At 40.0% G+C, this 20,807-nt stretch overlaps 1 protein-coding gene across 1 annotated transcript in view; it reads left to right on the top strand.

Moving 5' to 3' along the window:
- The window catches only part of TTN (titin), a 279,722-nt gene that overhangs the window by 68,547 nt on the left and 190,368 nt on the right, over positions 1–20,807 (top strand). The window contains 31 exon segments of the mRNA XM_060302200.1: positions 548–3,298; positions 4,091–4,369; positions 6,160–6,723; positions 7,218–7,499; positions 7,600–7,878; positions 8,297–8,575; positions 8,673–8,951; positions 9,071–9,358; positions 9,473–9,751; positions 9,844–10,125; positions 10,221–10,499; positions 10,614–10,892; positions 10,994–11,272; positions 11,391–11,678; positions 11,804–12,082; positions 12,216–12,497; positions 12,598–12,876; positions 12,998–13,276; positions 13,390–13,668; positions 13,772–14,059; positions 14,305–14,583; positions 14,819–15,100; positions 16,160–16,438; positions 16,560–16,841; positions 17,644–17,922; positions 18,036–18,323; positions 18,478–18,756; positions 18,851–19,129; positions 19,233–19,511; positions 19,630–19,917; positions 20,038–20,325. Coding sequence (XP_060158183.1) covers positions 548–3,298; positions 4,091–4,369; positions 6,160–6,723; positions 7,218–7,499; positions 7,600–7,878; positions 8,297–8,575; positions 8,673–8,951; positions 9,071–9,358; positions 9,473–9,751; positions 9,844–10,125; positions 10,221–10,499; positions 10,614–10,892; positions 10,994–11,272; positions 11,391–11,678; positions 11,804–12,082; positions 12,216–12,497; positions 12,598–12,876; positions 12,998–13,276; positions 13,390–13,668; positions 13,772–14,059; positions 14,305–14,583; positions 14,819–15,100; positions 16,160–16,438; positions 16,560–16,841; positions 17,644–17,922; positions 18,036–18,323; positions 18,478–18,756; positions 18,851–19,129; positions 19,233–19,511; positions 19,630–19,917; positions 20,038–20,325 — 11,475 coding nt within the window.

A 20,807-nucleotide genomic window follows, 5' to 3' on the forward strand; every position in this document is an offset into this window, starting at 1 on the left:
TAACTAGAACATAGATGTTTTAGTTTGAAAATAAACAGTCTTCAATTTGACAATGAAGATCACTCTTAAACTCAAGAAAATTCTAAATGTAAATAACAATTCTGGATCTTTTTAGAAATTTATTTAAATGATCCTGAATTCTTTTTTAATTAATTAATATTTAGTGGAATTTTTATTTAAAAGTTGTGTTTTAAAGAAAAACATTTGGATCCTGAATTATTTGATTAGCAATATTTAGCCAGCCAGCAGTTTCTCAAACTTTAGAATTGGGACTGTATCACAAAGGAAAACTCATAAGAACATCTTTAAAATGTATAAACTCTAACACAAATGAAATGGACTGAAAGTTGCATCAGTACAGTATTTATAATCATATAATATAATAAGTTAAGGTTAAAATTTTAGAAATGTGCCTTTTGATAAATTAATCTCAAGATAATCTAATGATTTCAGGAATAAAACAGAAGAAGGCCATCAATTGGTGCATTATTCTTTGACGACTTCTTTGTTTGTTTTAGTAAAATAATAATCATTTTTCCCCATACAGAGTTTTCTAGTTCTCTTCTGTCTGCTGAGGAAGAAGGACCTCAAACCTCTAGCTCTGGCCTTCAGTTATCTAATAGAAATGAAACACTGGAACTTTTGTCTGAACCTCCAGTTCATTCAACTAAATTCGATTCCAAAAAGGAAGGCAGTGTCCCAGTTTTCATCAAAGAAGTGTCAAATGCTGAAATAAGCATAGGGGATGTGGCTAAGTTGTCTGTCACTGTCACTGGTATTCCCAAGCCTCAAATTCAGTGGTTCTTTAATGGAGTAATGTTAACCCCTTCAGCTGACTACAAATTTGTTTTTGATGGTAATGATCACAGCTTGATCATTCTGTTCACCAAATTAGAGGATGAGGGAGAGTATACATGTATTGCCAGTAATGAATATGGACAGACAATATGTAGTGCCTATCTGAAAATAAATTCCAAAGGAGAGGGGCTCCAAGAACCAGAATCAGCAGAAGAGAAATCTCTGGAAAAGCTCGAAGGTCCTTGTCCTCCTTACTTCCTTAAGGAGTTAAAACCAATTCACTGTGCACAGGGGCTCCCTGCCATCTTTGAGTACACGGTGCTTGGAGAGCCTGCACCCACTGTTTCGTGGTTCAAAGAAAACAAGCAGCTTTGCACCAATGTTTATTACACTATCATTCATAATCCTGATGGTTCCGGGACATTCATCGTCAATGACCCTCAGAAAGAAGATAGTGGTTTCTATGTCTGTAAAGCAGAGAATGTGTGGGGTGAATCCACCTGTACTGCAGAGCTGCTCGTGCTTCTGGAAGACACACACATGACTGATGCCCCCTGTAAAGCAACGTCCACACCAGAGGCTCCTGAAGATTTTCCCCAGACGTCGTTAACGGTCCCTGCAGTTGAGGCACTTGACTCAGAACAGGAGACTGCAGCTTTTGTAAAGGACACCATTTTGAAAGCTGCTTTAATTGCAGAAGGAAAACAGCAGCTTTCTTACGAGCATATTGTTAAAACCAATGAACTGAGCAGTCAAGTTACTTTCATAGCTGAGCAACTGCAATCCACAGTCATGTTACAGCAGGATATGCCCACTCCTGAAAGCATCAGTGAACTTCTTTCCATCAGTGACACTATTCATGTCCAGCCTATCAAGGAACCACCTCCCAATGTACAGCTGCAGATTGTCCAGTCCCAGGACACCCTCCCCAAAGAAGATATTCTAATGTATCAAGAGCCTGAATTACAGGTGGTTTTACCAGATACTGAAAAAATCTTCCCCAGTGCCATGTCCATAGAGGAAATTAGTTCATTAACAGTTGAGTCTCTGCAAACTTTATTAGCTGAACCTGAAGGGAGTTATCCACAGTCATCAATAGAAGAAACGCCAGCCCATTCATATCCAACCTCTGTGGCTGAGGAAGTACTTTTACCAAAAGAAAAGATAGTATCCGCAGTGGACGAAGAGCAAAGAGTGATCCTTCAAGAGCAAGAGGTGCAAAGTGCTCTCATCCTGAATCAGAGCTTAGCTGAGGGACACATGGAAAGTTTCCAGGGTCCTGACATAATGATCTCCCGGGTCCCTTCAGAACACACGTGCACAGAAGGTGAAATCTTAATGGAAAGTGTGGATCAACTGGACAGTGCAAAGCAAGATTTCGCAGCCAGCGTTGAGGAAGGCAAGTCCTTAAGGTTTCCGTTGGCAGGTGAGGAAAAGCAGGTACTGCTCAAGGAAGAGCGTCTTGACAGCTTGGCAATGCCCCCGAACCAAACCACTAAGTATAAAAAAGAGCCCATGGCAATAAATTGTGTGCAGGAGGTGCAGGGAAGTGACCTGCTTTCTAAGGAAAGTTTGCTTTCTGCTATTCCTGAAGAGCAGCTGTTAAACCTGAAAACTCAGATCCGCAGGGCTTTGCAAGCAGCAGTGGCCAGCGAGCAGCTGAGTCTTTTCTCTGAATGGTTAAGAAACATTGAACAGGTAGAGGTCAAGGCCATAGACTTCACCCAAGAGCCCAACCGCATTATGTGCACCTATTTTATTACCTCAGTGAAGTCTCTAACAGAAGAATTAGCCATCACTATTGAAGGCATTGATCCTCAAATGGCTAACTTGAAAACTGAACTTAAGGAGGCTTTGTGCTCTATAATATGTGAGGAAATGAACATCTTAACAGCTGAGGAACCTGGAATTCAGAAAGGAGCCACAATAGACTTGCAGGAAGAAATGGATTCTTTTTCTAATCCACAGAAGGTTGAAGCAATCACCGAACCAGAGGTTGAATCTAAATATCTTGTCTTAAAGGAAGAGATAAGTTATTTTAAGGTGGAAAGTCAGGTCAAAGCTGTGGGTGCCACAACTGCTTCCGCTGCTGTCTCTGATGAAAAACTGGATGAGATACCAAAACCATCAGAGGAAAAAGAGAAATCCTCTGAAGATGGTACTGAGAAGGCTCGTACAGTAGAGATACGGGAGGCTGAGGGTAGCTCACTCAGAGAGGGTGGTCCTGATGTACAGACACCCTTGGTGGACATGATTGCCAAGGAAGGTGACACCGTAAGCCTCGCGTCATCCATAACAAATGCCAAAGAGGTGAATTGGTATTTTGAGAGTAAACTTGTGCCTTCAGATGAAAAGTTCAAGTGTTTACAAGATCAAAATACATATATGCTAGTGATCGACAAAGTAAATAGAGAAGAACATCAAGGGGAATATACGTGTGAGGCCTTGAATGATGACGGAAAAACAGCAACTTCAGCAAAACTCACTGTAGTCAAAAGAGGTTGGATTTTAAGGATTCAGTGAATCAAGTTCTAACATTCACTGGGTTGTAATGATTTAGGTTTCCTCACTGAATTTTCACTTATCTACCATTGCCAGAATGCAGTTTATTTAGAGTAAGAATGAAATCACAGACATAATCATGGTTATTAACTTTCCCCTTTTCCCTTACTGCCTTACTGGGTGGTATGTTATATCTACACTACTACTTATTTTTAAAATGAAACGTATTTCCATATATTTCATAATACTGATAAATGCTTTTTTAGTCTCTTTCTATATGAAAATACTTTAATGATATGTAATAAAAAGCTGTCAGTGAATACCTAGTTACCCTGAAATCACCAGTCTCATCCTTAAATTCAAAATAACCATGATTAATTGTCCATTTGTGTTTCTTGTTTCGATTATCTTTTTTGCTATTGTTTCACTTCATCACTTTATTTAGTAGATCATGTTTTTTTCACATTATTCGCAGTGTTCCTAGTCAGCATGGTATATTTAAAGAATATATCGTATTGTTATGCATGTAAGCCAAGAGCATCACATCATTTTAATCATTTTTTCACAATTCACTGAAAAGTAGCAATTGAATATGTTGAAAGCTGCTTGCTGTCTTCTTTTGCCTTCAGTGATCTTCCTCATTTTCCAGTCACTTGTCTTAAACTGCTGCAATCCACTTCACTAATTTCAACTGTTTCACTCCATTAACAGCAGCAAAGTTTAGAAGGAAAAGAAAAATGTGGGGTACCTGAGAAGGAGGTGTGCTAATGGGCTCTGCTTCCCTTTGCAGCTGCCCCAGTGATCAGGAGGAGAATTGAGCCCCAGGAAGTAGCCCTGGGCCACCTCGCCAAATTCACCTGTGAGATCCACAGCGCTCCCAATGTCCGCTTCCAGTGGTTCAAAGCTGGCCGAGAAATCTGTGAGAGTGACAAGTGTTCTATTCGGTCTGCAAATTATGTCACCACCCTGGAAATCCTGAGAACCCAGGTTGTTGACTGTGGCGAGTACACCTGCAAAGCTTCCAACGAGTATGGCAGTGTCAGCTGCACAGCCACACTGACTGTGACAGGTAAATGCCATACACTGACACAGATGTTATTCCATTTCATATTATTGCCTATTTTACTTTTTGTGGAGGTGCAGGAGGTACTTGTCCTACCAACTGGAGAGACCAGTAGCCAAGATGGTAACACAGTGGCTAGGTAGTGCAGAGCCTATGAGAGACAAGAAGTCATTGTTTACAGTCACATTTCTAAAAACAGCTAAAGAAAAAAAATTTTTATTTCAAGAGCAATGTGAAGGAATCACACAAGCAGTGGCTCCTCATAGTTTGGTTTGGGTTTTGGTTTTTTTCTGTTCTTTTTATTAAATGGTCTGGCTTGACCTCTAGCATAAAAAATTTCAGGACAGTTTGGTGCTACTAAAAAGTAAATGATGTCCGAATGTGTGTAATAATTTGGACCCAGTTAACCAATTAAGAACAGAATTACAAAATGAAAAAAGCCAAAGCATAAGACTAAAGTCAAACAAATCCTAATAAGAGACAGGGAGCTAGTACAGAACTACAAACTAGGATTCTCACCCTAAGCTTTATTACTAATTGAAAAATAAGAGTAACTACACAAATATTCTGTTCTCCATTTCCTGAGGACACACAGGATGACTGTCAAGTAGGTAACACTCATCAGGAGTTTGAATTCCCTCATTAGCAAAAAAAAAAAAAATAACTCTTTCCTACCTCTTTCTCTCACTCTTTCTTTCTCTTTTGCTTTCTTCCTACAAAGGGAAAATGTGAGTATGAACTTATGAACTATGGTTTAGGGTGAGAAGTAGCAATGACTTGTGCTGTTGACAGAAGCATGCACGAAATGCCAGGGTGAGGCTGTCCCTTTGTCTTTTTCTTTTTGAAGTATAGTTGGTTTACAGTATTACCTTGGTCATCTTTTTCAATGACAGCATGGAGGGGAAGGGTAAATGCAGCATGCATCTTTGACTTGAAAAAGCCAGGGTTTCCTGTAGCTTCCTCTCCTCTACAACTCTTTTATATCAGAAACTCCACACCCCCAGGCCCATGGTGACCCATTCAGTGGATTTCACTTTGTGATCAGAGTCTCCGTACTGCCAAGTGCATGGCATTATTCTTAATGACACTTCGGGAAATTTCTTTACCCAAAATAGGCCGGTTCAGTAATGGGACTAACACTTGAGCTTCAAATCACAAGAGGAAAGAAGAAAGAGGAGGATTTTTTTTTTTAATCAGAAAGAGAGGTTCCTAAATGTTTGCTTCCAAATGCAGAATGGACATGGGAAATTACTGCTATAAATATTTTTACAAGTTTGGAGTGATTTAGTGGATACATTTAAAGTTGTGCCATTTAAGGATTTGCTAGTGGTCATCGACATGAGGGTTAGAGAGACTTTATAAAACTACTGAAACTTTTTATTACTTAATATCTCTACTCTTCAGAAAAGTCAAGTACGTTTTCTTTATCTTCCTCATACAGTCTTCTAATTTGCAGAATTAACGTACCAGCTGAATTGCTTATCAGATAATTCGAACAACTAATCAGCTCATAAAATGGACAAAGCTTTAGCAATAGTGAGTCAATGTTGTGAAATAAAGGAACATTTGTTCTTTCCTTTGATAGAGACATTTAAAGTGCTGTCTTGCTCCTCTATAAAAAAAACTCTCATCCCTTTCCTTTGACACATCTTTTCACCTTCATACATTACCCTACTTTGAGTAATGTCTCATGTCTATCTAAAGCTATTACTCATCTTTTTTCTTTCTTGGAATATGTAATTACAGCAAGAGCTTTGTAGGGACAAAATATAACACTGAAAACTTTTCTTTTACAGAGGCATATCCACCAGCCTTTCTCTCCAGACCTAAGTCCATAACAACTTTTGTGGGTAAGGCAGCCAAGTTCCTCTGCACAGTGACAGGGACTCCAGTGATTGAAACCATTTGGCAGAAAGACGGCGTGGCCCTCTCACCTTCCCCTAACTGCAGGATTTCAGATGCAGACAACAAACACATTTTAGAAATCTCAAATCTTACAATTCAAGATAGAGGAGTTTACTCCTGTAAGGCTTCTAACAAGTTTGGAGCCGATACTTGCCAAGCTGAGTTGGTCATAATCGACAAACCACATTTCATTAAAGAGCTAGAGCCTGTGCAATCAGCTGTCAATAAGAAGGTACACCTTGAGTGCCAAGCAGATGAAGACAGAAAAGTCACAGTTACATGGAGTAAAAACGGGCAAAAGCTCCCCCCTGGGAAAGATTATAAGATCTGTTTTGAAGATAAAATAGCATCCCTCGAGATCCCTCTGGCCAAACTAAAAGATACAGGAACGTATGTTTGCACAGCTTCCAATGAGGCTGGAAGCAGCTCCTCTTCAGCGACAGTAACTATCAGAGGTAAGAAGTGTGTGAATAATATTTCCACTCCCTTCTCTCATTTTGTGATTAAAATAATTTCATCCAAGCAGCCTCTTTGGTTTGGGGAAATCCTGGCATTGTTTGATTTTATTGTTTCAGTCTTCTTCACAATGCACTTATTCTTGTTTGTTTAAAACTGTCTGCCATTAACAAAGCTTGCTTAAAACTTCTTCTAAGAACTTCGAGTGTCTAGGCAATCCTTAACTATCTTCTTGCATAAAATTGCTCTTTGTATAAGTAGAATTTGGTTGGTTTTGTTTTTGTTTGTTTGTTTGTTTTAAACAAGAGTCTGGGAAAATGTTGGAATCATAGAAACATGGAAAGCTATTGAGTACACCACAGCCTTTTCAGAAATTTCAAGAAGACATTTTATGTGTGTTATGTGTCTCTTTGTTGTATGATGTCTACTTTTCTTTTGTGTAGTTTATGATTCAGATATCTTTTCCCTTCTCATTTTTGTTAACTTCATGTAGAGCCACCATCCTTTGTGAAGAAGGTGGATCCCTCTTATTTAATGATCCCAGGTGAATCAGCACGCCTCCACTGCAAGCTGAAAGGCTCACCTGTGATCCAGGTTACTTGGTTTAAAAATAACAAAGAACTTACTGAGAGTAACACAATCAGAATGTCTTTTGTCAATTCTGAGGCTGTCCTTGATATTACGGACGTAAAAGTTGAAGACAGTGGGAATTACTCGTGTGAAGCAGTGAATGACGTTGGCAGTGACAGCTGCAGTGCCGAAATGGTTATCAAAGGTTTGTTTACTCTGTCGTAGTCCATTGTTTTCCTGAGAAAATATTTTCTTTTCAATTGCTTGTAACACATGCTTTATACAATGCTTTCATGCTTTTGTAGAACCTCCTTCTTTCATCAAAACTCTCGAGCCTGCAGATATAGTGAGAGGAACAAATGCCCTCCTTCACTGTGAAATCTCAGGCACTGGACCATTTGAAATTCGCTGGTTCAAGGATAAGAAGCAAATTCGAAGTAGTAAAAAGTACAGGTTGTTTTCTCAGAAATCTGTCGTGTCCCTGGAGATCTTTTCGTTTAATAGCGCGGACGTTGGTGAATATGAGTGTGTGGTTGCTAATGAAGTTGGGAAGTGTGGCTGCCTTGCAACCCACTTATTAAAAGGTTAGTGCTTGAAAAACTGGTATCTCTTCAATAAATTGTCAAAATAGCTTTCTTAAACCAAGGAAGGAAAACTGGTACTTTCTTTTCTTCTCCTAATCTTTGAAAATATTTTTTTTGCCTTTGGTTTGACCTGGGACCCTGGGGGAAATCCAGTCTTTATCTTGAGACCAGTATAAATATTTAATCTCTGATAACAAAAGTGAACTACATAATAAGCGATTTTGTCAGCTGATAACCGTTTATCTTCCTTGCTTCTTTCTCTTGGGTGGAATTGTAATTCCTCTTGAATTTGGTTTCTTCTTCTAATTAACCAACACTATGGAATAGATAAATGTAATCTAGATAAAGTTCTTAAATGCATATGGTGTTGAAGTGTTTGGGAATTAAGAAATTTTGGGTGCTCTCTTTCTTTAATTAGAACCACCAATCTTTGTAAAGAAAGTAGATGATTTTACTGCACTAGCAGGACAAACGGTTACCTTACAAGCTGCTGTGAAAGGGTCAGAACCCATTTCTGTCACATGGATGAAAGGACAGAAGATCATTAAAGAAGATGGAAAAATCAAAATGAGCTTTGCCAATGGTGTTGCAGTCTTGATAATCCCTGATGTGCAGATTAGTTTTGCTGACAAATACACATGCCTGGCTGAAAACGAAGCTGGAAGCCAAACGTCTGTTGGGGAACTAATAGTTAAAGGTTCGTGTAAGAACGTTTTAACTTGGAGTTGATATTTCCTTTTAAAATGAAACCTTACTACACACTTCAGAATTCCAACTATTTAATACCCTTGTAGAACCTGCCAAAATCGTTGAGAGGGCAGAACTGATCCAGGTGACGGCAGGAGACCCAGCCACGCTGGAGTATACAGTCACGGGTACCCCAGAGCTCAAGCCCAAATGGTACAAAGACGGGAGACCTTTGATTGCCAGTAAAAAGTATCGAATAAGTTTTAAAAACAATGTTGCCCAACTCAAGTTTTATTCCGCCGAACTGCATGATAGCGGCCAATACACATTTGAGATTTCCAACGAAGTGGGCAGCAGCTCCTGTGAGACAACTTTCACTGTCTTAGGTTAGTATCTTTAGAAACCTGTGCTTCCATATTCCTCTGAAACCCAACAAACAACCAAAACTAAAATCACTGAGCACTGTTCCACATTGTTCTTTCTTCTCTTCTTGTGCTGTGAACAGATCGAGACATTGCTCCATTTTTTACCAAACCCCTACACAATGTGGACAGTGTGGTTGGTGGGACCTGCAGGCTGGACTGCAAAATCGCTGGCTCCCTCCCCATGAGGGTGTCCTGGTTTAAGGATGGTAAAGAAATAGCTTCCTCTGACAGATACAGAATAGCATTTGTGGAAGGCACAGCCTCTCTGGAGATAAGCAGAATAGACATGAATGATGCAGGGAATTTCACCTGTCGAGCCACAAATTCCATGGGAAGCAAAGACTGCAGCGGAGCCCTGATTGTGCAAGGTTGGCTGGAAACTGTGCCTTTCATTCTTACGTAGACGATGTTCAAATTAAGCCTTCTTCCCTTCAGTCGCGCCTCTTAACTCTTTGAAATTCTTTCTTATCCCCCTTCTTTAGAACCACCCAGTTTTGTAACTAAACCAGCATCAAAGGATGTTCTGCCCGGCTCAACCATCTGCCTGAAGAGCACCTTCCAAGGGTCTACCCCTCTCACAATCAGATGGTTTAAGGGTGACAAAGAGCTGGTTTCCGGTGGAAACTGCTATATCACCAAAGAAGCTTTAGAAAGTTCCCTGGAATTCTATGTAGTAAAAACCTCCGACTCAGGCACATATACCTGTAAAGTCAGCAACGTGGCTGGCGCCGTGGAGTGCAGTGCAAAGTTATTTGTAAAAGGTTTGCATAGTTTTCTTGACATCTTTGTGCCACCATTGTCAGAAGTTCTTTCCTCTTTCTCACGTTTCTGGGTGATTTCTTTCCTTCCACAGAACCTGCCACATTTGTTGAAAAGTTAGAGCCATCACAGCTGTTAAAAAAGGGAGACGCCACCCAGCTAGCCTGCAAAGTAACGGGCACCCCTCCAATTAAAATAACGTGGTTTGCAAATGACAGAGAAATTAAGGAGAGCAGCAAACACAAAATGTCTTTTGTGGAGTCCACCGCGGTTCTAACACTTAAAGATGTTGCCATTGACGACAGCGGTGAATACATGTGTGAGGCTCAAAATGAGGCTGGCAGTGACCACTGTGGTAGCATTTTAATAGTCAAAGGTTTGTGTTCACATTGCCCCTTGTGGTACCAAAGTTGTGGCCCAGGGCACAGACTCCACCCCCATTAACTCACAATAATTCCTTTTCCGCTATAGAGTCACCTTACTTTACCAAGGAATTTAAGCCCATTGAAGTGTTGAAGGAGTATGATGTCATGTTGCTGGCTGAGGTGGCAGGCACACCTCCCTTTGAGATCACTTGGTTCAAAGACAACACAACACTGCGAAGTGGTAGAAAGTATAAAACCTTCATTCAGGATCAGCTGGTTAGCCTGCAGATCCTGAGGTTTGTAGCTGCGGACGCGGGTGAATACCAGTGTCGGGTGACCAACGAGGTGGGCAGCAGTGCCTGCAGTGCCAAGGTGACCTTAAGAGGTTAGTGTCAGTTCTAATGACGGACTGGCTTTTCTGCAGTGTCAGTGATTTTATTTTTTTAAAGCCAGTTTTGCTATAGAGCTGGTATTCATTGAGAATTCATTCTTCTACTAGAACCCCCAGCTTTTGTAAAGAAAATCGAGAGCACCAGCTCCCTTAGAGGAGGTACCGCTGCCTTCCAGGCCACTCTGAAGGGCTCCTTGCCAATCACAGTGACTTGGCTGAAAGACAACGATGAAATCACTGAAGATGATAACATAAGAATGACCTTTGAGAACAATGTGGCCAGTCTGTACCTCAGTGGCATTGAAATCAAGCATGATGGGAAATATGTCTGTCAGGCCAAAAATGATGCGGGAGTACAGAGATGTTCCGCATTACTCTCAGTAAAAGGTTGGTTCAGAAAGTTTGCCATGGGTTTTAGGGAAAAATGCAGATGTAAGCCTTTCAGCAGAGCAGTTCACAACCCACACCTATCCTCTTGTTTTCTACAGAACCTGCAACAATCATTGAGGAGGCTGTGTCTATAGATGTCACCCAGAGAGACCCAGCCACTTTGCAGGTTAAATTTTCAGGGACTAAGGAGATTACAGCCAAATGGTTTAAAGATGGCCAAGAACTGACCCTGGGCCAAAAATACAAAATCAGTATCACTGACACCGTCTCTATACTGAAGATTATTTCTACAGAAAAGAGAGATAGTGGAGAATATACTTTCGAAGTCCAAAATGATGTCGGGAGGAGCAGCTGCAAGGCTAGCATTAATGTATTAGGTTGGTACAGCTTTTCTATGGAGAGAAACTGGGCATTTCTGTGCTCCTTCATCTCTTACAATTTTAGAGAAAATAAAAATTGGTAGATTGACCATTTTTTTTCTTTTTCATTGCATAGATCTTATCATACCTCCCTCATTCACCAAAAGGCTGAAGAAAATGGACAGCATTAAAGGGTCTTTTATTGACTTAGAATGTATAGTGGCTGGGTCACATCCCATGAGCATCCAGTGGTTCAAAGACGACCAAGAAATAACAGCTAGTGAAAAATACAAATTCTCTTTTCATGACAATACTGCCTTCTTGGAAATCAGTCACCTGGAAGGTACAGATAGTGGAACCTACACTTGTTCTGCCACTAATCAGGCAGGACACAACCAGTGCAGCGGCCATCTGACAGTCAAAGGTTGGCAATTTTTATCCCCGCCTCTCAAGAACTTATTGCTCTCTCATTTCTTAATTCTTACCTTGACTGATCATTCTAAAATAAACCATTCCTTCCCCCTTTTGCTTCTTTTTCTTTCACCCCAGAACCCCCTTACTTCCTGGAAAAGCCACAGTCACAAGATGTCAATCCCAATACAAGGGTTCAATTAAAGGCGCTTGTGGGTGGCACTGCACCCATGACAATAAAATGGTTTAAAGATAACAAAGAGTTGCACTCGGGAGCAGCTCGCTCAGTTTGGAAGGATGACACCTCCACCATTCTAGAGCTCTTTTCAGCCAAAGCTGCCGATTTGGGGACCTACATTTGCCAACTGAGCAACGATGTTGGCATAGCAACCAGTAAAGCCACTCTCTTTGTCAAAGGTCTGGTCTCTACATTTTCTCATTGTCTTGCTTGCCTAGATTTTCTTGGTGGGAGGGAAGAGGCTTAAGAAAACGATTCTCATTGGTCTTTGGTTTAAAAAATGTTCAATATCACGTTTTCCCCCATCTTTAGAACCTCCTCACTTCATTAAGAAGCCCAGCCCAGTCCTAGTGCTGAGGAACGGACAATCCACGACCTTTGAATGCCAGATAACAGGCACTCCTGAAATCAGAGTCTCTTGGTATCTGGACGGGAATGAAATAACAGCCATTGAGAAACATGGCATTTCCTTCACTGATGGTTTAGCCACTTTCCAAATTTCTGGTGCCAGGGTAGAACATAGTGGGACTTATGTCTGTGAAGCTCGTAACGATGCTGGCACGGCAAGCTGCAGCATTGAGTTAAAAGTGAAAGGTTCGTTACTGCATCTTCTCTCCTTTCTGGCTGTGCTGCTGGCTAGTCCTCGGGTCTTCCTTTGAGTGAGCTATTCTCTGTCTTCCTTTTGAATCTTTAGAACCTCCCACCATTATTAGGGAGCTGAAACCCGCGGAAGTAGTCAAAGATAGTGACGTGGAGCTGGAGTGTGAAGTTATGGGAACATCTCCATTTGAAGTCACTTGGCTGAAGAATAACAAGGAAATTCGAAGCAGCAAAAAGTATACGCTGACTGACAGAGTGTCAGTGTTTAATCTCAATATCAACAAGTGTGACCCCTCAGACACTGGTGAATACCAGTGCATCGTATCCAACGAAGGCGGCAGCTGTTCTTGTAGTGCTAGAGTCTCTCTGAAAGGTCAGTTAGACACACAAGGAGCAGGCTACCTGATACAAATTCTGTAATGCTCTTTAACCTTGTATGATGGGGAGGAGTTCAAATATACCTCTTCTTTTCACACTGTCTACTTTAATCACAGAGCCACCCTCGTTCACTAAGAAGATAGAAAACGTCACTACTGTCTTGAAAAGTTCTGCCACCTTTCAGAGCACTGTGGTGGGTTCTCCTCCCATTTTTATAACCTGGCTCAAGGATGATCAGATTCTGGATGAAGATGATAATGTTCACATCTCCTTTGTGAACAATGTGGCCACAGTTCAAATCAGATCTGTGGATAATGGACACAGTGGGAGGTACACGTGTCAAGCCAAGAACGAGTCAGGAGTTGAGAGGTGTTATGCTTTCCTTTTAGTACAAGGTGTGTAAGCCAATCCCTTTCAAGAGTTATTCTGTGAAGACAATTTCACAAGCAGTTCCTTGGTTCCATGGAATTATTAATGCAACTCATCCACGGTTTCATTCTTACTACAGAACCTGCTCAGATCCTAGAGAAACCTAAGTCTGTTGATGTCACTGAAAAAGACCCCGTGACCTTGGAGTGTCTTGTGGCTGGAACACCAGAACTCATAGTGAAGTGGTTTAAAGATGGGAAACAAATGATGCCCAGTAGATATTTTTCAATGAGTTTTGAAAATAACGTGGCCAGTTTTAGGATTCAGTCAGTAATGAAGCAAGACAGCGGGGCGTATACTTTCAAGGTGGAAAATGACTTTGGAAGCAGTAGCTGTGACACCTACCTGAGAGTGCTAGGTTTGTATCTTGGCCCCAGTCAGCTTCCCTTATATATATTATTGTCCTTGGTAAACAAATGGCAACATATTAATGGATGTGTTTTGCTGTTTGCATTGGACAGATCAAAATATTCCTCCATCATTCACCAAAAAATTAAGGAAAATGGATAAAGTTCTAGGCTCTTCCATTCATATGGAGTGCAAGGTTTCTGGCTCACTTCCTATTAGTGCTCAGTGGTTTAAGGATGGAAAAGAAATAACTACAAGTTCAAAATACAGGCTCGTCTGTCATGAAAACACTGTGTCGCTGGACGTTAGTAATCTGGAATTAGAAGATACTGCGAATTACACATGCAAAGTCTCAAATGTAGCAGGGAGTGAGGCATGCAGTGGCATCTTAACTGTAAAAGGTTAGAATTTCTTTACCTCTTTCTGACCCTTTTCTGCGATTGTTTTTCAAGTATAGCACTCTTTTCTGGAGTCCTTTAAAACTAAAAGTCTCCATAATTCTGTTTCTTTAGATACATATATGTTGAGTTCAAGAAATATTCAGTCATTACCTCTTTTCAGTAACTTTTTTTATATGTCCATAAAACTGTCAAAATAACCCAACAACAAGGAACTTAATTAAATGTATTTCTCTTAAAATCTATAGAACCACCAAGTTTCCTAGTGAAACCTGGGCGACAACAAGCCATACCTGATTCTACAGTGGAATTTAAAGCTATACTAAAAGGAACACCACCATTTAAAGTAAAGTGGTTTAAGGATGATGTGGAACTTGCCTCTGGACCTAAATATTTCATTGGCTTAGAAGGCTCAACTACCTTCTTAAATCTCTATTCAGTGGATGCTTCCAAGACTGGACAATATACTTGCCAAGTTACCAACGATGTTGGTAGCGACTCTTGTACCACAGTGTTGCTTGTGACAGGTGTGCCAGTTTGATTGTTTTATGTTTCTGTGTGACCTGTGGCTCCTGTCCTTTCTGTAATCTTTTACAATATATCTTTTACCCAGTCAAGAAAGTGCCCTTCTTTCTAACACGGTACACGCTGTTTGCCAGGCATTGTTCATCTTTTTCTCTTTCCTATGTAGTACCTAATTGAAGTTCGTTATTTATATCTGCTCTGTTCCCTCATAAATCTCCTCTTTTCTTCACTCTCTAGAACCACCAAAGTTTGCAAAGAAACTAGAAGCAACCAAAATAGTGAAAGCAGGTGACTCAGCACGACTTGAATGCAAGATAACTGGATCCCCAGACATCAGAGTTGTGTGGTACAGAAATGAACATGAACTCCCAGCGAGTGATAAATATAGAATGGCTTTCATTGATTCAGTGACCGTCATACAGATGAATAGTCTTGGTACTGAGGACAGTGGGGATTTCATTTGTGAGGCTCAGAACCCTGCTGGCAGCACAAGCTGCAGTACCAAGGTTATAGTAAAAGGTAGAAACCTCTTTTCTCTGTTCCTCATTACCTGAAACCCACCTTCTTCTCCCCGGGCTATCATAGCTCTTTATTCTTTTGCTGTCATTTTTAGCTTCCATTTGAGATCATAGAATATTTTCCCAAACTAGTATTATTTCCATTTTTAGATGTTTTTTTCTTCTTAAGATTTGCGTACATGTAGACAATCATTCTGAGATATTTTTCTTGTTATTCCAATGTCGTAATTCTACTCACCTCAACATATTAGCCAAGCAGTTCAAATCTGATGTTTCCAAAATGCTCAAAAAAACAAAGTGGGCATTTTAAAATTAATTTTTGCCTTCAATCAACTTATAAATATATCATCATCCTCACTATAATCTTTATCATTAAAAGCAAGGAATATTTACCACATATATACAAGGTTCAAGCAATACAGATTTTAACCTTACATTTACAACAGGACAATTATGTATATTTTTCTCTCTCAAATATCAGTTCCTATTTTTTTAAATTATATCACTATACTTTGTTGCAAATAGTACTAGTATTTTCCAGAATTTTTTTCACAAAGTCCAAGTTTGTCATATTGTAAGGCGATTATTGCAAAAACCATTTGTTGACATGGAAGACTTAGAGCACAAATGTTGTGATAACTTCCAAGTGTCCCAATTGTAATGTGTATACAAAAAATTTCATCCCTGAAGTCAGACTCTGTACCTCATGCAAATCATATTGATTCTTACACTTGGGTTTGGGGGTTTGTTTGGTTATTGTTTTGTTTTGCTTTACAGTTTTGTGCATCAATCTTTATAGTCCCAGAAAAAGTAGTAAGGTGGAGTAGACAGAATGTTGAACTGCTCAGTAAGGTCACCTGAGGTCTAGCCCATGTTCTCGGCCAGTGAAGCAGAGTGATTTTGTAAAGGCTGATGGCTTCTCTGAAGCTGTTACTCCTAAAGTGATAGTGCTAGACCTATTATAGTATCTTGACTCATTCTTCCAATTTAAAAACAAAGAAATAAAAATATTCTATGAAGTTAAGTAGCCCAGTTCATGAGGAATTCTTGTTTTTTACAGAACCACCTGTTTTTAGCAGCTTCCCTCCTGTGGTAGAAACCCTTAAAAATGCTGAAGTTAGTCTTGAATGTGAACTTTTGGGAACACCACCATTTGAGGTGGTTTGGTACAAAGATAAGCGACAACTCCGAAGTAGCAAGAAATACAAGATCGCATCCAAAAATTTCCATGCAAGTATTCACATTCTCAGTGTCAGCCCTTCAGATATTGGTGAATACCACTGCAAAGTACAGAATGAAGTAGGAAGTGATACCTGCATTTGTACTGTAAAATTAAAAGGTATGCATTATTTCCTACTCATGGCAGAAATGGCAGGAACGTGCAAAATGCTTATTTGTTTTCTCTCTTCCATTATCTCGACAATCTTTCCAACAATCTCCATCCATCTTTCCCTCTTCAGAACCACCAAGATTTGTCTCCAAACTGAACAGCCTCACGGTTGTAGCTGGTGAGCCCGCTGAGTTACAAGCATCTATAGAAGGCACCCAGCCTATTTCTGTCCAGTGGCTTAAAGAAAAGGAAGAAGTCATTAGAGAAAGTGAAAACATCAGAATTACATTTGTGGAAAATGTTGCAACTCTGCAGTTTGCAAAAGCAGAGCCAGCTAATGCTGGGAAGTATATCTGCCAAATCAAGAATGATGGTGGAATGAGGGAGAACATGGCCACGTTGACTGTTTTAGGTTGGTACAGTATGGTGCTATAGTTCCTTGATACAAGGAGGTGCCAAATGCTGAGATGACTTACTAAGAGATTCTGGTAGAGTCTCCTGTTTTGAATTTCTAGAACTATGTCAGTCGTCACCCATTTCAAAGGTTTACGGGAAAGGACCTTTCAAACACTCTTTTCTGTGTCTGTGAGCCTAACAAAAATGAGCTGTCTCTTATTATTTTCTTGATGGGTTAGGAGATGTAATCATGACTATCTTTTGTTGAAGAATGAAAAAATTGGGAGCCCAGCATATGCCACAAGGAAATTTTTTCCGAAAGTAATAGTTGTTAAAGCTGACAAGAACTACAAAGATCAAAGTTTGATAGGAACGATTTGCACTTTCATCTTTGGGCATATTCATTTTCAATTTTGCCATTGTTTGGATAACAACTTTCAAAAAACTGTCTTTAGCACCTTAAAGTAGAATAGAAATACTGAGTAATTCATAACAACATGTAGGCTTTGTTCTAGAGAGGGTCAAGTGCAAATCAGTATATATCAACATTGATTTGTACATTGAATTGTTTTGGAAGTCAACTAATGCACCAACATATTTCTTAATAATAACTCATATAATTTCATGACAGTGTGTAATTATGGAATCACATTTTAAGGTCTAGAGAAAGAGAGAGAGAGAGAGAGAGTGAGAGAGAGAGAGAGAGAGAGGGAGCCCTAAGATATCCATATCATTGGAAGAAACTGGTAATGAATTTGATAGTAGAAACAAGGTAAAGGTAACAGGCTTTGACAGATGGCTATCACATTTTATTTCAGAGCCTGCGGTCATTGTCGAGAAGGCAAGTTCGATGACAGTGACTGCAGGAGAAACGTGCACTCTGGAGTGTAAGGTGGCTGGCACTCCTGAACTCTCAGTCGAATGGTACAAGGATGGAAAGCTGTTGACCAGCAGTCAAAAACACAAATTTAGCTTCTACAACAAAATCTCTTCCTTAAAGATTCTCTCCGTTGAAAAGCAAGATGCAGGCACATACACTTTCCAGGTTCAAAATAATGTCGGAAAAAGCAGCTGCACGGCTGTGGTTGATGTTTCAGGTTAGTTCGGATATGTTCTTCCCATTGCTTAAGCAAATTCCTTTCACACGCTTTCTTCTCTCAAGTGTCTTCTATTCTTTCAAACCACGAGTCTCTTGCCTCTCCTCATGCAGACCGAATGGTTCCTCCCTCTTTCACACGAAGACTGAAAGATACAGTTGGGGTGCTGGGTACATCTTGCATCTTGGAGTGCAAAGTAGCTGGATCATTGCCTATCTCTGTTGCCTGGTTTCATGAGAAAACCAAGATTGTCAGTGGAGCAAAGTACCAAACTACGTTTTCAGATAATGTCTGCGCGTTGCAGCTGAATTCTCTGGACTCATCGGACATGGGGAATTACACATGCATGGCTGCTAATGTCGCTGGGTCTGATGAATGCCGTGCTGTGTTGGCTGTACAAGGTCAGTGTTAGACGCTCACACCCTTTCTTATGAGTTCCTCTTTGGGTACATATCCAGGTTGGCACACATTCAAAAGTGCTCTTCTTTTTGATTCAAAATTGCAACTAAATTCGATGCTTACAGGATCTTATCATTATCCTCCTTGTCTATGTAGAACCACCCTCTTTTGTGAAGGAACCTGAACCTTTGGAAGTACTACCAGGCAAAAATATCACCTTCACAAGTGTCATTAGAGGAACACCTCCGTTCAAGGTTGGCTGGTTCAGAGGTGCCAGAGAACTGGTGAAAGGAGACAGATGTAACATCTATTTTGAAGACACCGTGGCAGAACTGGAATTATTTAATGTCGACACATCTCAGAGTGGGGAATATACCTGTGTGGTTTCTAACAATGCCGGCCAAACATCCTGCACTACCCGTCTCTTTGTAAAAGGTTTGCTCCAGTGCATTTGTGCTTCCTACTTTTTAAGGGACATCTTTGTTTGTGTTTTCACTGTGTTTAACTGCTGTGCTTTGTCACTCCCCAGAACCAGCTGTATTTGTGAAGAAATTAAGTGATCACTCTGTAGAGCCAGGGAAGTCCATCATTCTGGAGAGCACCTACACTGGAACACTCCCCATTTCAGTTACCTGGAAAAAGGCTGGTGTGAACATTACACCATCTGAAAAATGCAACATAGTCACAACAGAGAAGACCTGCATCCTGGAAATTCTGAATAGCACAAAAGGAGATGCAGGACAGTATTCTTGCGAGATTGAAAACGAGGCAGGAAGGGATGTTTGTGAAGCTCTGGTATCTACATTAGGTGTGTTTCTTATTCTCAAATGATTGGCATTTGTCTAACATGAGGCATGGTTTGTGTGCTTTTCTTTAATTCCAGTTGCTGACTGTGAATCTTTCTTCTTTAGAACCACCTTATTTTGTTACGGAACTGAAGCCTCTGGAGGCATCAGTTGGAGATTCGGTTTCTTTACAATGCCAAGTTGCTGGGACACCAGAAGTTACAGTGTCTTGGTACAAAGGCGATACCAAGTTACGGTCAACTCCTGAATACAGGACCTATTTTACAAACAATGTGGCCACACTTGTTTTTAATAAAGTGAACATCAATGACAGTGGAGAGTACACATGTAAAGCAGAAAACAGTATAGGGACTGCTTCTTCTAAGGCTGTCTTCAGAATTCAAGGTGATGATATTATTTTAGAAATTAAGAAGTTTCTTTTTTCCTTGTCTTCACTCTTATCTTTATGGGGAAATTTTTATTTCATCTACTAATGCCTCAAGTATTACTTGTCTTCCAACAGAGTCCCAGCGCCCACCTTCCTTTGCAAGGCAATTGAAGGATATCGAACAAACTGTTGGGTTACCAGTTACCCTCACTTGTCGACTGAATGGCTCCACACCCATCCAAGTGTGCTGGTATAGAGATGGGGTACTTTTACGAGATGATGAAAATCTACAGACATCATTTGTAGATAATGTGGCAACTTTAAAAATTTTGCAAACAGACTTGAGTCACTCTGGCCAATACTCCTGCTCAGCTTCTAATTCACTTGGAACAGCGTCTTCCAGTGCTAGACTGACAGCAAGAGGTTTGTTCCTATGTTACTCTCTCTCTTTGCAAACCATGACTTCTTAGTCATTGTCAAAGTAGAAACGGCCAATAAAAAAGAGAAAAAAAACCCATGTTGCCTTTTCTTCTCATCTTTCAGAACCTAAGAAATCTCCCTTCTTTGACATCAAGCCTGTATCTATAGATATTATTGCTGGGGAAAGTGCTGACTTTGAGTGTCATGTTACTGGTGCTCAACCAATGCGAATTACTTGGTCAAAAGATAACAAGGAAATCCGTCCTGGAGGAAACTACACAATTACATGTGTGGGAAACACTCCCCATTTGAGAATTCTTAAAGTAGGCAAAGGAGACTCTGGTCAATATACTTGCCAAGCAACCAACGATGTTGGCAAAGACATGTGCTCAGCTCAACTCAGTGTAAAAGGTATCTTCACATGGCATTTACCAATATTGTTCTTTCCCATGTTGTGTAATTTTCTTTGAAAAGTTTCTTTAGTTTGTAAATGTTCGGGATAAAATAACTGGATCATGTTGGAATTTGTATGTTAGTGGTGGAGGCAACATTCATCGAAGTTCTGTTTTCTCTTTATTTTGTTCTTTAAGTTAGTGTATCTCTAAAAGTAGTCTTATCAGAGGGTTGTTTAATTGAAATTTGTTAAATGTTGTTTCAACTCTCTCTTTTTTCACTCTTTCCTATTATGTGGCATTCTGACTTACCATTTTGATCAAATACCTCTATAATACATTAACTTACATGTTTTAGTTTCCATATCCAAACTACAAAGATTAACTTGCCAATTAAATTCTCTATTAAAAATATTAAAAGTTTATTTAATAGAAAAGATAAATATATTTTACCACAGAACTCTCAGAAAGTACATATATTCTTACTAATAAACCAGATTA

The sequence above is a fragment of the Globicephala melas genome, chromosome 7 (assembly GCF_963455315.2).
Source record: "Globicephala melas chromosome 7, mGloMel1.2, whole genome shotgun sequence".
NCBI classification, from domain to species: Eukaryota; Metazoa; Chordata; class Mammalia; order Artiodactyla; family Delphinidae; genus Globicephala; species Globicephala melas.